Source organism: Gambusia affinis, linkage group LG17 (assembly GCF_019740435.1).
Source record: "Gambusia affinis linkage group LG17, SWU_Gaff_1.0, whole genome shotgun sequence".
NCBI lineage: Eukaryota > Metazoa > Chordata > Actinopteri > Cyprinodontiformes > Poeciliidae > Gambusia > Gambusia affinis.
The window spans coordinates 22263558-22280664 of NC_057884.1; the positions used below are offsets into that span (position 1 = coordinate 22263558).

The 17107-nt window shown below is 39.4% G+C and overlaps 1 protein-coding gene across 3 annotated transcripts in view; it reads left to right on the forward strand.

Moving 5' to 3' along the window:
* Positions 1–2412: 2412 nt before the first annotated feature.
* Positions 2413–17107, forward strand: part of LOC122846979 (ephrin-A5b-like) — a 105918-nt gene continuing 91223 nt past the window's right edge. For all 3 annotated transcript variants that reach the window (XR_006373300.1, XR_006373301.1, XM_044144291.1), the window contains exon 1: positions 2413–2981. Coding sequence is in view for 1 of the 3 variants with exons in the window: in XM_044144291.1 (XP_044000226.1) it covers positions 2857–2981 (125 nt within the window). In the remaining 2 variants the exon portion in view is untranslated. The remainder of the gene's footprint in view (positions 2982–17107) is intronic.

Consider the following 17107-nt stretch of genomic DNA (forward strand, 5'->3'; position numbering starts at 1 on the left):
ATATTTAGTTATGAACTAAATGTTTGACTTGCTAACTTAATATTTAGCTTTTAACATCTAGATTGAAGCTAAATGTTTTGTTCTAAGCTAAATATTCAGTTAGCTATTCTACTACTAATCTGATTTATAAATATTACTTTTTGACACATTTAGGTGTTTTGCAGGAGAAAATGCATTCATGGAGTAAAAAAAACAAACTACTTTTTGTGTTTTTCTAAAAGAAAAGAAGCTTATTTATTAAATTTGGCATTTTTAGAGATAGAAAACGTGTAAGCATCTCTTCTATGAGTTGAGGACGTTCCTAGTTTGACCAGAGTGGGGCGCTGTGGGCCAGAAGCCGTCACTTTAACATGAGTTTTATGCAGAAATCCAAATAAAATCAAGTTTAAATCAACATAAAAGTAAATAGTAGATCTTTTATGACGCATCTGGAGCAGAGTTGTTTTTATCCACTCAGTTTTATTGAGTTTTGACCAAACGGATCGACCTGCCAGATGAAGGTGGATCATAACGAAGCGATGTGGTCTGCAGGAAGTGGCCGGGATCAGTGAGCAGGTCTGGGAATGCTGCAGGCAGAGCAGCATGTTGGTTTAGTAAGTCAAGCTGCTGCCATTCAAACGTCCCAAAGCCAATGGGAAGCAGCGCAGCCCGAAACTCCACGCTGTAAGAAATGTCTGTAACAACAAACAGTCAGAGCGACGAAGGGGCGGATGGAGCAGGAACGGCGCCCTGGGCAACCACCCCGAATCTCAAATTACGATTTAATCCATATCTGTTTGTTATAGAATAATCCAGTTTAGGTTTTTAACTAGAGTTTATAGTTTATTAATAATAATAATTTCTAACTGATCTAATGTGAGAAAATGTATTTTTTCCAGTGTGTGTCTGGTTATATTTTTATATTCATTCTTGTGTCCCAGTGGTTGATTTCTATGGAGAACCAGCAGGGACAAAATTAAATACATAAATAGATCATTAAACAAATGCTTAGATAATTTATTTAACAGGAAATTAATTGACTAAATGTTTTTTAATCATTAAAAAGCAAACATAATTGCTGATGAAGGTACTTGATTTAATTTATATTTAATTATATCATTGTTTGTAGTCCTGCAACATCAATGATTTTATCAATCAAATTATCCCATCAAAGACAAGAGGCGGGGGAAACACTGATCTGTATGACCTGACTCTTTAAACAAAAAACATGGCAGCACTGGTAGTGCAGGATTTTCATGAGATGATTTGATTTGTAAAATAATTAAATACCATGTTTAATTGTGATTAATTATCTGCATTGGCTGTTCCAAGCTCATCATGGCCATGGCAATCATGGTACATCTAATCAATGATTCAATTATGTATTTATTTGTTCAGTTTTGTTCCTTTTGGCCCTCCATAGAATCAACCACTGGGACAAAAGAGTGAACATAAAAATAACCAGCCACAATGTCACTGAAGGTGTGTCAATGTTGCTTCTGATTTGAGCTAATTTAACAAAAAACTTCGCGATTTAATGATTTTATGAGATATGTAATAAGTTTACTGTCTATTAAAAAATTTTTTATTTAATGATACATTGAAATAATTTTTTTTAGTGCTGTTACATACATTTTAATGACTTGATTATATATTGAATAATAATTACCTGGAAAACATCTACTTATTTAACTACACATTTAATGGACATATTTATATAATTTTGTCCTCTCTGACCTTCCATATATTCCCTCAATATTTGTCCTGAGCTCAACAGAAAAGCTACTGTTGTAAGCAATTATAACAGCAAATATTATTAATTCCATATTTAGTGATATATTTAATAAATGAACTGTCTATTAAACATTTATCTACTTAAAGGTAAATTTAATAAAGGATCTATTTATATACATCTGCCCCTTCCAGCCCTCCAAACATTCCTTTAATTCCTGACCTGCGTTCAGCAGGAAAGTTGCTGTTATATACATTTTAAAGATCAGATCACATATTTAATAAATTAGTTTGCAAACATTTATTTGATAATACTAATTTAGTGGACACATTTACATAATTTTGTCCTTTCTGACCTTCCATAGTTTCCTACAATTTTGTTCCTGATGTCAGCAGGAAAATTGCTGATAGGCTATATTTGTTTTAAAGAATTGATTATATATGTAAATGGAAAACATTTATTTAATGGATATAGTTATATAATTTTGTCCTTTCTGGCCTTCCATATATCCCTTAAACATTTTTCCAGATTTCTGCAGGAAAGCTGCTGCTGCAGAGGAATCAGACGGACGGATTTGTTCTCAGCTGCTGTAGAAAATGAGCCTGAAGACTCAACAGTTTGAGTTGAGGAGGAGAACATTTCTTCCAGCGTGCGGCGGCTGGTACTTGTAGGAGGGAGTCCGGGAGAGAGAGAGGGAGCGAGGGAGCGAGGGAGGGGGTTGGTCCGGGAGAGAGCATGGCAGCGGCAGCCACAGCGCTGCTGACTTGGTTCTCCTTCACTTAGACCCGAGAGCAGCCGCGTCCTGTGCGCTCCTGGCGCAGAGCCTGTGCGTCATTCTGTTGTTTTCTTTCCGCCTCGCTTCACTCTTTTTGCGTCAAGAAGCCGGAACCAGGAGCGGCTCAGAGTTCAGCCCGGATCCGGAGAAAGCCGACCCTCCTCGGCCGCCCTGAAGCCTCCGGACCGCGGAGCAGCGGCGCTCCATGTGCGCCTCGTCGGTCCGACAGCTGAACCCGGAGTTACGCCGAACGGAACCGATCCGAGATCAGCTGGTTTAACAGAAAGCAAGCAGATACACGCAGAGGGAGGCTGAGTTAACGCTCCGCAGCAGAACCAGAACCAGAACCGGACCTCAGCCCAGCGCAGACATGCCGCAGGTGGAAATGATCCTGTTCCTCATCCTCATTATTGGGATGTGCGTGTTCGGCCAGGACCCGGGGTCCAAGGTGGCGTCGGACCGCTACGCTGTCTTCTGGAACCGGACCAACCCAAAGTAAGTGTCCCGAACCGAACCGGGAGTCCCCGGCGCGGCGCTCAACTTTCACTAAAGGGTCATTCCACCGCGTTTTAAGGGACTCTGCAGCAACTTTGATCCGCTCCGGTTCTGGATCTGGATCCGTGTGACCGACCGAACCGGGACCGGATCATTCTGCACTGATCACAGATTCTGAAAAACACATTTTAAATTTTATGGAACCTTTATTTTAGCTGTGAAAACACTAAAAATTGAGCATTTTCAGCGCTGCTTATGCATGAATTGTTAAACCTGGACTGAATTATTTCTATTTTTCTTAAAGTTTTTCTTTAAAAAAAATTATTTATTATCTTATTTCCAAGAAAAAATCACCAAAAAATGTCACAATTTAAAGGTTTAGATTGAGAATAGTTTAAGAAACCAACATATTCTCTGGTCAGACACATCGGAAAGTGTAATTCAGAACTTTTTAGTACTTAATTACAGACAAACTCTTTACAACACGTGCAGAAATTGAGGGAACTGTCGTTTTTATTGCATTAAACCCACTTTGGATTGAAGCAATTGTCAAAATTGGACCAATTTATTCTGCACTCAAGTCAGGTTCTATAAAATCCAGTTTACGATCCGTGAAAAAAGTGTTTCCAACGCTTTCAGACACGAAGCATTGAACTCATTTCTGCTGCGAAGCAGAAACGCACCGATCAGTTTCCCAACAGGACCGATTTTTACACGATTATAACAAACAGAAGAAATAAAGAGAAGTTTTTGTGACTGAGGCAGGAATCAGATGGAAAAGAAAGAATGAAAAATATTTAATATAATGATTTTAATTAAACTTGACTACAATGGGTTGGTTGGTGTGTTTATATGCAGTTAATGAAGATATTTTTAAATTTAAATTATTTTATTGACTATTTTTGATTGGTTCATCTCCATTGTGCAGTAAATTGATCCAAATTTCATCGATAATGTTGCGTAAATACAGAAAGAAACAAGAATTTGAAGGTTTTTCAGATTCTTACCAATAAAATAAATGTTTTCTAGATTATAAACTCTGTTAGGAAACATCTGCAGGCGTCGTAGAATGATTTCGATTTTCAATTTGGACGCTACAACGCGTAAAAATATCATAAACTAAAACCTGTAATATAACTCTACCATACTTTATATTAAAGTTTTAAGATTCAACCCAATTTAAAGTTTAATAATCCAAAATAATTATTAAAATGCAACATTTTGTGGATTTTTTGTTATCTCTAATTTGTGTGAAGGTTTGCCTGAATATAGGCTGGTTGTAGATTTTAATAAATATATATTTCCCAATTTTGTAATAAAATAAACACTTAAATATTTTTTTTTAAATAATGAAAGTGGAATAAATGAGTCCATGTTTGACCAGTTTACGTGTTTATATTCAATTCAAATCATGTTTGACCCAATATACAGGCTGGTTCTGGTGCAAAATGTTCATATTTGTTGCATTTTACTGATAAAATAAACGTTTCACGGATCATGAATGTGTTTTTTATTGAACCTATAATCAGCGTGGACCAGTTTGACCAGTTTAAGTGTCTCCCTGGAAGGCAGTGAGTTATCCAGAACCGGCTGCAGCGGTGAGATGTTTCTGCCTGCCTCCAGTCGGTTTGTTTGTGTTGATGGATGGAGCCTCTGTCTGCCGTCAGGATGTGGCCTTTCTGGATCATTTGCAGTTGGATCTGAGCTGCCAGCTTCAGTTCGGTTCGGTTCGGTCCGGTTCGGTTAGGGAGGTGTGTGCTGGAGTTTTTTAGACCTGCTGTTTGGAGGCTTTAAGAGTCTGATTATCAGTTTCTGCTTTGATTTGAGAATTTTTATGTTTGTTGACTGAAAAGCTTGAGATTGTTTGTTAGAGTGACATATCTGGTGCTGTGAGCTGCAGGCCGCCTCCCCTCATGAGTCAGAGCCACATGTTTGGCGTTTCACCAAAAATACAGTGACTGTGGGAGCAAGAGTGTGAGTGTGTGTGGGTGTGTGTGTTTCTGCAGACGTTTGGGGTTAAATCAGCATTTTCTTCCCGTTGGCCCTCAATAAAAAACTGTTTCTGTTGCTGCTTTTCCATTACAAATGTGTGTAAAACTTTATCGATATTCCGCTAATGTGGAAAAAAAATGCAATTTTGATGTTTTTCCATTAAATAAGAGACACAGCGTGAATCTGTCTGTTCCCACGATGTCATAAAAAACGTGCAGTCATCATCTTTCTGCCACTTCCTGTCGTCTGCTTTGTTGTTTCTGACAGTAGTAACATCTGGTTGTTGATTATGACTCGTGATGCAAAAAAGCTGTTTCCATTGCACTTTTACGAAAAAAAATTTCAGTTAAGCAAAAAAACAAAAACAAACTACGTCATTCTAATGGCAAAAACTTTTGATCAAAAAACTAAATTGGTGTATTTTCATTTAGCACATTTTTTTATGTGCAATTTTAGGGTAAATGGAAACTTTCAGGCCACATGCTGGATGAACTGAATATTAGAAAACTGAAAATTATGACCAACATCATTTTGTCGTAGCCTTTGTCTTCCTACACAGTTTTCTTTGATTCTCATCTCCCCTCAGTGCTCAGTCTAGACTTTCTCCATTTCACTTGGATTCCCTCTGGTAGAATTTCAAACGGGCCAAAGGAACAGAAGGAGACGTTGTGACTAAAGATGTTGATTTTCTGCACCGTTTAAGGATTTTATTTTACTGGTATAATAAAATCGATGGAGGAGGAAGTGAACGAAGCCGTTCAGTCCATGTTGGCCATTTAACAGCCATCTTGTTTGACTCGGTTGTTTACAGCACAGGAAATTTCTGCTAAGCTTCATAGCATCGAACTGGTGCGTTCCATAAGTTGCGTCCAAACGATGGGAAAAAATCCATGAAAAAAAATAGTTTCTCAATAGCTGAGAGTCCGAATCCTCTGGTCGAACCAAAGAGCTCAGAACAAGAGGCTGTTTCTTACCAGGCTAAATAAATCCTGTTCTCAGCGCTAAATCTTACCTCAGCAAACATTAAAATAAACTTTATTTAAAGTGACAAGCTAACGTTTCCTTAAACCTAGTAAAGGCTGTTTTCAACTTTAAATGTAGCCGTTTAATTCAATGTTCACTTTTCCCTTAACATAACTGACGTAACATTATGTCATGCTGGTTTTACCACTTACTTTGCTCCATATTATCGCTTTTAACCGACCAAACCTGCTAGCATTCACCTGGAGTTGCTAGGTAACGGGCTGGGCTTCGCTGCGGTTGCTAGGTAACGGCGCCTGGTGATTTGTGACATTGCATTCGTGAGGTTTTTTAAGAAAACTCATTTTCCAGAAATTAACAAACATCTGGGTGTTTTTTCTTTGTTGAGTCGTTTTTAGAAGCACAAAAACGTGAATTTTATTTCTTCTTTCAAATCCATCAGTAAAAATAAAAAACCCGGAGCTGAGGAATCAAACCGTCATTATAACTCTGTAAAGTATTTATGCTGGCCTATCACATCGTTTATTGTCATGGAGGTGAACTGTTCAATTGACTTCGTTTCTCTACTTTTTCCTGGCGTTGAAACTCTTCCCAGCGTCCAAGTCTTGTTTCTGGGTTGCCATGCGCTCCCCCCTCCCGGACCCAGTGGGAGCTCCACATGCCGGGGTCACACACTCGGCAGTAACCAGGCGCGGCGCGGGTTAAGCGGCGCAGAGGGGGCCGTTGTCAGGGTCAGAAACGGGGCGTCGCGGGGCCCCGGCGCGGCGCCCCGCCTGGGCTTTGTCCCCTCCAGAATGGAGGGCGAATAAATGAGTAACTCCAAATGACTTTTTCCCTTTTCTCATTCATGACTTTGAAGCTGTATGATGTAAACGAGGGCCATGCTGGAAGCACGGAGGGCCCCTCTGACCCGCGCTGCGTTCCCCGCTGTTTAATGCAGCTCCAGTCGCTGTAGGAACCTGCTGCCACATTTCCCCACTTCGCACCCCAGACTCTTCTTCTCCTGACTCAGATTTTTCTTCTTCTTCTTCTGAAATCCCCCAACAGGAACTCTGGAATTGAAATGGGAACTGAGTCATGAAAAGTGGAAATGCGTTGACATTTTCATGCCTCCCCCCTCCCCACCCTATTGTTTTAAGGAAGCTGAAAGGATTCCTTCTGTAATCTAGATAAACATGAGCTCTCTTTGATCACAGAGACAGAAAACGTTCCCGCGCTGATGGGAAGGATTGGAAACAAAAATCTTCTGCTTTCGGTTTCTGGTCAGAGTTACTTCAGGGTGTTTCACACCAGAAAGTTTGGTAGTTTTGGTTTGACTGGTCTGCACTGTCAAACCAACCAAACCTGTTCCCCTCCTGGCCTGTGGGGGCGCTGCACCAAGAATTACTGAAGGAGACGAAACGAAAACCTCTGAAAACGACACTGAGCTCAACTTTTGACTTAAAGAAATACAAACAAAAATGAAGAGGCGTCAAATGTGAGAAATTATAGGATTTCTCTTTTGTCTTTGTTAAAAATCCACGAGCCATTTCTACTGGTAGCGCTAGGCTAACACGTTTGTTTTGGTTGTATTTACCCAGAATTCCCAGGACTGTAGTTCACTTCCTGGTTGGCGTTCACACATACATTCAAACTGAACCAGAGTTTACTTCTTTCTAAAGTTCGATTAAAGCGGATCTATTGTAAACTAGAGACGTGTTTTTATTGTATCGTGTTTTTATTGTATCGTTTCTCATTTATCGTGATCATAATTTTGATTTATCAAATTCCACTTATTGTCTAAATCCTCCCAGAACTGCTTGTACTGTTGTGATTTTTAGTTTTCTATTTTCTCCACTGTTTATTCATTGAGAACATTAAAACATCAATAAGTCTTAAAATATGATTAAATGCAGTGACTGTGAGCAGTTTAGACACAAATCACTTTTTATGACTGGTGTCCTAAAGAATCATATTACAAATTGATTTATTTGTCAAAAGCAGCGTTTGTGTTTGTGCATGCAGGAAAATTCACACAGTCACATAAAAAGCAGTAATAAATAATCCTATCATCACTTTTATCACTATAACAGTAAAACATGAGCGTTGAGTTTCTGCTGAGCTTAAACTTAGAAATAGTTGGAAAATCAGTTTCATCTGAGCCCATTTTGCTGTTTAAATAAACTATAATCTTTATTTAAGCAGATTTTTCTTTCTAAATTCAAACTTCAGCGTTTCGTTGATGTTAAATCAAATCCTCCTCATTGTGTTCACAACTCCAGAAACATGTTATTGCTAAAGATGAGAGGTTTAAAAGATGTTTTATAACCAAACTGGTTACAGTACCATCAAATGAACAACCACAATATTTATATATAAAAATCAGAAAACGATGGGAATCGATTGTGGCTCAACTGATCACTGAATGATCATAAGAAGTTAAATTTCTTTCTTATTTGGACAAAAGTTGGTGAATAAAACTGAGTCTGATTCTAAACCATTATGATTATATGATTAGCGGCGACCGATTGCAGTTTTCTGGCTGATCGCTGATTACCGATCTTTTAAAAAGCCTGAGTTATTGATTTCGATTTTGGCTGATGACATTTTTTTGTCTGTAATGTTGCTCAATATATCAAGAAAGTTGCTGAATTGGCAACAATGGGGCGACTATTGTTAACTGTAAATGTGCAGACATGAGCTGGTCGGCCGGTTTATCAGTCAAACTTCTCTCTCACAGAAAAGAAAACCACAACTTTTCATTTTGAGACGTTTGCAGAGGTTGATAAGATCGGTGGAGAAGATCAGCTTCACATGTAAAGATTACCCGATCACAGAAATGAAGGAAATCGGTGCCGATAAATCGGCTGACCGATAAATCGTTGCACCCGTAGTGCTGATGTTTCTGTTGATGTTTTTAAATCAGGCTGGCATTGATTCTTCCAGTTGGTTTCTATAAATCCATCTGGTTCCCTTAAGTCCTGCTGGTGTTTATAGATATTATTGTTGTTTAATAAATATGCAGGTATGTCACATATTTAAATATATTTAAATTCTTGCAGGTATATAATCTGCATATTTCTGAAGACGTTTCAGAAGTTTGGATCCTGTTTTCTCTCCATTCATCAGTTGATTAAGTGACTCCGACTCCACTGCCTGATTTCTGGGTTACATTTGACTGCAGATGTTCGGCTTCTATAAAGTATTAGTGAAGTTTGCATTGGATGGAGCAGAATAAATATTGACTGAGGTAAATCAGTCGGGATCAGGGCGCAGCTTCGTGAAGCATGTTGCCTTTAGATTACTACTAACAGTCGTGGGACGAATTACAAATCCCGCTCTCAATGGGCTCAACTGGAAAGTGGCACCAGAAGGAAATTACCCCCAGAAACCCGACCAGGAAAAACACAAAGTGCAGCTTTTTCCAGGCGGAAAGTGAAACGAGCCCCATATGTTCGCCGTCAGCCGCGTTGGAAACCCAAACGGCGGAGTAAATGTAAGAGTCGGGTATTTACTGCTGCTCTGACAGGCAGCCATTAGTGAATTCCCCACTCCGCAGCTCTTTAGCTGCTTCATTAGAGCCCACCCGGGTCCATATGGTCCGCTCGCCGCCGCCGCCTGTTGCCCAAGGTGTTTATTTGTTGCTGATAGGAGGATCAGCGGAGAATCGGGGCCGGAGTTCCTTCTCTAATCTCGCTGGCTGTTTGTGTCTCCGAAGCCATGGAAACTGATACCGGCTCCGTCATGAAAGAGGCTCGCTGGGTGGGACGGCGGCCCGGACAGCTGGGGGGCAGAGAGAGAGAGCGCAGCGTCACCCCGGGGGTCTCCTTTAATCCCTGATAATTCCCAACCAGAGTTTCCCGCAGCAGATGCAACATATTCCTCCTCTAGACAATTAAGGAATCTCTTCTGGTTGCTGTTTGCTTTAGTAAATAATCTGATCAGTCGCTGCGGCTAACTTTGTTAGCTTGAGATGTAAATATACATGCAGTTGCTCTTTCTGCCAAACAGTTAGAATGGGAATGATCTGGTTTGGTTGCAGCACAAAGCAACATCAACTAAAGGAGGATTACTCCAACACACATTCAGACAAGTAGAGCTTCCAGAAATTATACTAAAGTAAGAGTAAAAATACTTCATAATGAAATAAAAACACTCCTAAAAGTACGTCCTTTCATAACAGTTACTCGTGTAAATGTAACTAGTTACTACCCAAGTAGCAACGAACTTGTTAAGTAAGTCCAGACGGACTAAACGCGTATCGTAGATGTAAACAATAACATCCTGCAGCAGAACTAATGTGGAAATAAAACTGAAGAAACACTGAACAACTGAAAATCGCTCGTTTTCTCAGTTTTTCTGCACAAACTTGTTGCCATAGCAACTGACGTTAGTTTTATGCCCAAATCTATTTTTGTTTAAAGATAAAACGATGTAATTTCATGGTGTCTCTAAACCGTTTGAACAGAAAAATCGTTTCTGAATCGGATCGTGACTCTAAAAATCGGATTCGCTAAAATATTCGTATCTCTACTGAAAAGTCCTTTGAGGTGATTCGGATTTTTTCCCACGTTGACCTCTGCTCCTCCGCTCTCTTTTTAATCTTCACTTTGAGACGGGGCGCTGTGTTTTCTTCGCGCCGGGTTGTGATAGTTTCCCAGCGGCATTGTGAGCAGCCCCATTTGCATTGTTCCCACTGTTTACCCTCGCTTTCCCCTCTCAGCCTTTTCCCGGCTCCCCGCCGCTCGGTTCCGCTTGGATTAAGAAGCGGACACAAAAAAGTGAGAAAAAAAGAGCCAACCACGTCCAAATATTGACTGGCTCTCAGGACCGCGAGGTTTCTCCCAACGCCGGAGTGTCTCAAAGCGCGCTATTGTTCGCCGCGGAGTCAGCGGCCCGTGGCGCCTCCTTCCTCCTGCCAAAGGAGAAACGTCTTTAATATTTTAGCATTAAAACCACAAACTGTAATGTTTGACTCTGATTTCATGTCAGAGTCCAACACAGAGCTTCCATTTAAAAAAAAAAGAAAAAAAGAGGAAAATCTGAAAAGTGAGGCAGGCATTTGCGTTTAGCTCCTTTTACTCTGGAATCCAGGACTGCAGTTAAAAGGACTGGAACCAGTTTTGGTGCCATATTTATATTTATCATCAGTGGTGGACACAACTATCTAAAAAGTTAGCAGCGCTAACCCTAAATCACTAATCATGAGCTTTAGCTGCGCTACATACCAACCTGGGATGTAGCAGAAGCTATTGCTAATGCGCTATACTAGCTGAAGCTAATGATAAAGCGCTACACCAACATGGCATTTACTGGAAGCTAATGCTAATGTGCTATATAAACATGGTATTTAGCGTAAACTAATGCTAACGCGCTTTACCAACATGGTATTTAGCAGAACCTGCTATATGCTACATCAATGTGTTATTTAGCAAAATCTAAGGCTGAAACACTAAACCAGCACAGTATTTAGCAGAAGCTAATGTAGCATACCATTGTGCTATTTAGCAGAAGCTATAGTGCTAAATTCAACCCACCGTGTGTCAATGACACCATGTGGTTCATCATGGTATAGCGCCCTCTACTGGGTTAAATTCATCCATTCATCTCATTGATTAGCTGAATGGAGCTAAATTGGATCCTGGAAGAAAACCAGTAAATAGAAAAGTGTTAAGACCCATTTGGAGTTTTCTCGTCTAAACACACAAAAGGACTTGAATTGAACAGTTCAGATCAATCCATCTTCATGTTTTTGAGTGGTCTAGTCCAAGTCAGGACTGAGAATGTGTGGCAAGACTCGTAACTGAATCAAATTGAGGTTCTAAACTGTAACTGCAAATGGACGACCCAGTTTTTCTGGATTGTGTTTGGAAGAATTTTCCACTGCTTTGTGTTTGTTAACATGAAACCCAGAGAAAACACAATGAAAGCTGCGGCTGCCATGAGAAAACCGTAGGAAGCTTCTGAGTCTGAGGGGAGGCCGTAACCCGAGGCGTCGGGGCCCCGGAGTCTGGAGGCGGGGTCGCAATCCGTGTTTCCACCCGCAGGAAGCGTCAATCTCCAGAGGCATCAAAGAGAGCGGAGTGAATGTGATTTCCTGCAACCGAGCGTTTCACAAACCGCCAATAAACAGAGGCAGAGCGCCGCCTTATCTGCCGTTTCATTACAGAAGCCCGCAGCATTATGCCTCCTTCACCACACTTCCTGTTGTCACGTTGCCGATCAGTTTTACCCGACATAATCCACTCAGGGACTCGACTTTCTGGTCAGGTAAGCTGTGAATTTCACACTTGGCTTTCTGCAGCGGAGGGGAGGCGGTCGTCATGAGGCGACACCCAACACCCCCCGTCCCCGCAGAGGTTAGCCGCCTGCGACCTCCCCGCCCCCCGACCTCCACACACCCTTCATGCTCTGACTAATAAGGCAAAAGGCCCGAGGCTGTCAGCCAGTGATTGACAGGAACGACTGACTGCTAATAAGAATGGCAGCTTTTATTGCTGCAGTTTGTGGCGCGGCGGCGGCTCTATGGACACGTTAACAACCCAAACAATTTCTTACTGTTTAATTTTATTGGGTTTTTAATTGGTTTTACACTAAAAAAAACATGCTGTATTTGTCAAAAATGAAATAAAAAGAATCATTATTCACAGAAAAGACAAATTAAGTCATTTTATTTTCCAGTGACTGCGTGACAAAAGAAAACAAACTAATAAAGCTTCTTAAAAGTGGTCTAATGTGACTATAAGGGACATTTTGGTCTAAATTTGGTCTGAAATTGGGTTTTAATTAAACGTAAAACACAGAAGAAAGTTGCAAATAATTAGAAGTCTAAGAAATGACTTGAAGGTTATTTATTTAAATAAAACAACATGAAAAGAGTGTGAATAATCCAGATTTAATGGTAAACAAATTCATCTTAATGAGAAAAATATGGTCATTTTCTAGTTTAAAGATCAAATAAATGTAATTACCTACCAAATGTTAGCGCTAAATATTAACTAGCAAAGTTAGCACACCAGCATGTGAGTGCTAAGGTTAAGAAAAAATTATAAAATACTGACGTTAATAAAAAATATAATATATAAAAAATATAGTTTATTGTTTTGTTAGTGGTAAATAAACATGAGTTAGCATTTACTAGCTGGTGAATGCTAATGCTGCTAATGCTGCTAATGCTAAAATAAACATTAGGTAATATAATTAATGTTAAAGTAAAGATTACATAATGTTTATTAGTAGTATTAACATTTAGATTTTAGAACAGATGCTAACACTAACAGTCAACATTAATATAATGTTTATTTTAATGCAAATGGTGAAATAATTAGTTAGCTCATTAGTTAACAGTTAAACCTGAGAACAGCATTCACTAGCTTATGCATGCTAACGGTGCTAATGTTAAAATAAACAGCCATTCTGTCAGGCTTTCTACAAGGGCAGCTAACACGTTTAAATAGCCCTAAACATTAGCTAACAAAGCTAGCAACAGCAGTCACCACAATGCTTATTACTATTTCTAATATAATACAAATAATCTGCTCCAGGAAACAAACGAGTTCAATCAACTACCTAAAGAAAACTCTCACTGCTAACTAACAGAAGTTTAAAATATCAGTTTTAATATGAACAACCATCCAGAAAGATCATTCTCTGTATGGATTATAACTGACTTTATTGGATTTAAAGTTATCAGAGACTTTGAGTCTCTTTGCTGGTATTTTTAATTTGTTTTTTTAATGAATTATGAATTATAATATTAAATCTCGGATGTCATCCAGCTGTATATTATCCTCTCAAGACTTTATATTTCTCCGCTTCCATTTGTGGTGGTTTGGATCTCCATTTGGGCTCATAATATCTGAGACATTATGATGCCTGATCAAACTAAATCAACCCCTAAGTGAACTCCCACTGGTAGATGTTACTTATTAAGGCAATAAATCAATGTTTTCCTACACCAGACTATAAGAAATATCTATAAAATTACTTCTAATCTTTGGTGTTGAATTCACAGTTGGTCAGTAGAAAGAATGACTGAAAATTTGATTCAAACCTCTGCACACAAAAATGTTTGTTGAACTAATTTATCAACGTTTCCACGGACGCGTTTGAGTTCAGTTTCTGGAATCTGATTCCACAGAAAGCTGGAAAGTGTCTGAGTTGAGGAAACAATGCCTCGATGTGATCCGTTGTGTCCAGATGTGAAACAGTTTGGTTTCTTCAGGTCTAATCTCTGCCAGTCTCACCCCGCTGCACAGAGCTTCACTTTTTCCTGCCGTTTTAATCTTAGTGGGGGCTTCTTTGTGTGTGTGTGTGTGTGTGTGTGATTCTGTTAAATGCGAGTGGTGAAATGGCATCCCCTGTGTCTTTGTAGCCACCGGTGAGGGTATTAGCAAAGAGGCTCTAAGGGGCTTAAGAGGTCAGTCTTCCCTTTGTGTGGAGACACAAAACACTTCCTGTGGGACCCTTCACCCCTCTCTGTTCCTCACTCAGAAAGCCAAGCCCTGCCTGACCATTCACATTAATCAGCCTTAGCTCCTAATGACTGCAGGAAAGCCTCTGAAAAGTGCTTCCAAAAAGGTCCTAAAGAGCCACTAAGCTGCTAACAGACTGGCCACAGCTGATGCTGTTTGCAGGGCATTACTGAGCATCAAAGGTAGGCGGCTGGGGGCTCATCCATCCCAACAGTTCCTCTTTAATCCCCACTAAATCTAATCTAAAACTTGAGCTGAGACTCTTTCAGTCTTTTTGATGCATGAAGGTTTTCTTACAGGTAACCGAGCTACAAGGAGACCTTCGATGCATCAAGAAGGTTTTGTTACAGGTCATTTACCAATGAGGACGACTTCAATACACCAAGAAGTTTTCTGTAAAGGTCACTGCCCTATGATGACACCTTAGAGGTGCACCTTTACTAAACTGAGCTGTAGTATATGCATAAAGAAGTGTGTATTTTGGTAAGTGACCCAAAATAACAGCTTCAGTACATCATGAAAGTTCCCTCTTACCAATAAGGTCGCATCTGATGCATCAAGAAGTTGTCTTTTATAGGTCACTGTTCTACGATGACACCTTCAGAGGGATATACAAATAGAAAGTGTCTTTTTTTGGCATATTACCCAGAATGACACCTTCCATACATCAATAAAGTTAATGTTTACATCATTTACCAATAAGAATCCATTCGATGTGTTAAGAAGTTGTCTTTATTGGTCTCTGCCCTAAGACGAACCTTACAGACCCACATTTACGCAACTGGGTTATAAGGATACGCCTGGGAAAAAAAGTGTCTTTTTTGGCATTTTACCCAAAATATAGATCTTCCATACATCAAGAAAGTTCCATTTGACCAATTAGGAGCTTTCACGAAGGTGCACGTTTATGCAACTGGGCTATAAAGATGTGCATCAAAAAAGTTTGTTTTTTGGTAAATGACCCAAAATGGCACTTTCTATAATTCATGAAAGTTCCCTTAAATCCTGTTCAATCTATCAAGAGGATGTTTTATAGGTAACTGACCTTGACATTTCATACAGCTAAGGTTTTGGTTCGATTTGTGAAAGTAGCTCGTCTTTCGCCACAGTAAAGATTAAACGTTAGCTCAGGTTGATGGAAACGTGTAAAACTGGGGAAAAACAATTCTCAAAATCGCAGGAAAGTTTTTATGTTTGTGGAGAGTTTAGATTTTTCTGAAAACGAGTTAATGCTGAAGGTCAAATGGAAACACATTTGCTGAGTAAATTCTGAACATTTTTCTGTTTATAGCCGCCACACACAACGTCACCATCGATTCACTCCAAACCAGCAGCTGGAAAAACACCTGATTCATATTTTCTCTTTAGTGAAATGTAAAAGATTTGCTCAAAATTTGCAGCACAGTTGGATGGAAACAGCTGTTGATTCTCATCCATCCTGATGACTTTTCCTACCAACTTTTACGATCAACTGGAAGAATTTAAATACGGATTTTATAAACAACAACTTTAGGTATGAAGGATCGATGCTCTATGACACAATAGTTTAATTTATTTGGGTTTGTGTTGGGCTGTGAGGTTCGTATTTGTTTACATTTAATTCTAAATGATTTCTGAATTCACAGATTTGAAAATTGGTTTCATATTCTTCTGATTGGAGAACGAAAATGAGCCACTTTGGAAGTAACTGCAATAGATATCTTACTACAAAATAGAGCAATCTGCCAATTACTAATTATTAATTGGTCATTTTTACAGTGAGGTTTTCATAGCTGTTTCGATATTCTACAGTTCAAAATAGTTTCACTCTAAATGCAGTAAAAATTGGCGAGTGCCAATATAAATTTCAATTTATGTGGAGTTAAAAATGTAACAACCATCAGGTGATGTTTTAAAAACCACTAAAAAATGTTTTTATGATTTAAGGAAATGTAGTTTTATGACTGATGAATCCCATCAGCCAGAGTGGATTATTTGTTCTGATTTGATCATAATGTGTCTGTTTTTTAAATCAGGATCTGATCCATAATCAATAACAACACAATCCAAAGGTTAGAGAACAGGATGTGCAACTAAGTTGTACTTTTTTTTTTTTTTTTTACGATGTTGTCACAGTTTGTCTCCCTTATTCTTGAAAATGCAGACAGGAAATTGGCAAGAAGTCTTTTTAGTGCTGCTGAATGATTCAGAACATAAATATTTTCTTCCAAGCGTCATTGAGTTTAATCTTGGACCTCAAAATTAACCGTTTCTGCGTCCAATTCGTCCCTGTTTTTCACTCCGAGAGGGAAAATCTTTGCTGTCTCATCTGGTTCAAGTAAAACGGAGGTAATGGGGATAAACCAGGGGGTCACATCCTTCACAATTACCGCTTCATTAAAAAGCAAAACCCTGATCATTCTGACAGCTTGGGCCCGAGTCTGAGAGTGAAAGTTTTCTGGAAGTGGTGTGTTTGTCAGTGCGGCTTTGGAGCGACGCCTGAAACTAAAAGCAGGCAGACCTCCTCGCTGGGACGATATTTCCTGATGTTTAATGGCTGCTGACTTGTAGCTTTTTGTGTTTCTTGGAGGGAATCGGAAAGAGCTGATGTGGGAGTGCTTGACTTTTCCAGTGAATCAGGGTGACAAAACTCTGGGACGAAGCAAACAAACCAGAACCTCTCAGATGAAGAACCTTTTAGTTCCCAGTCTTGTGTCTCTC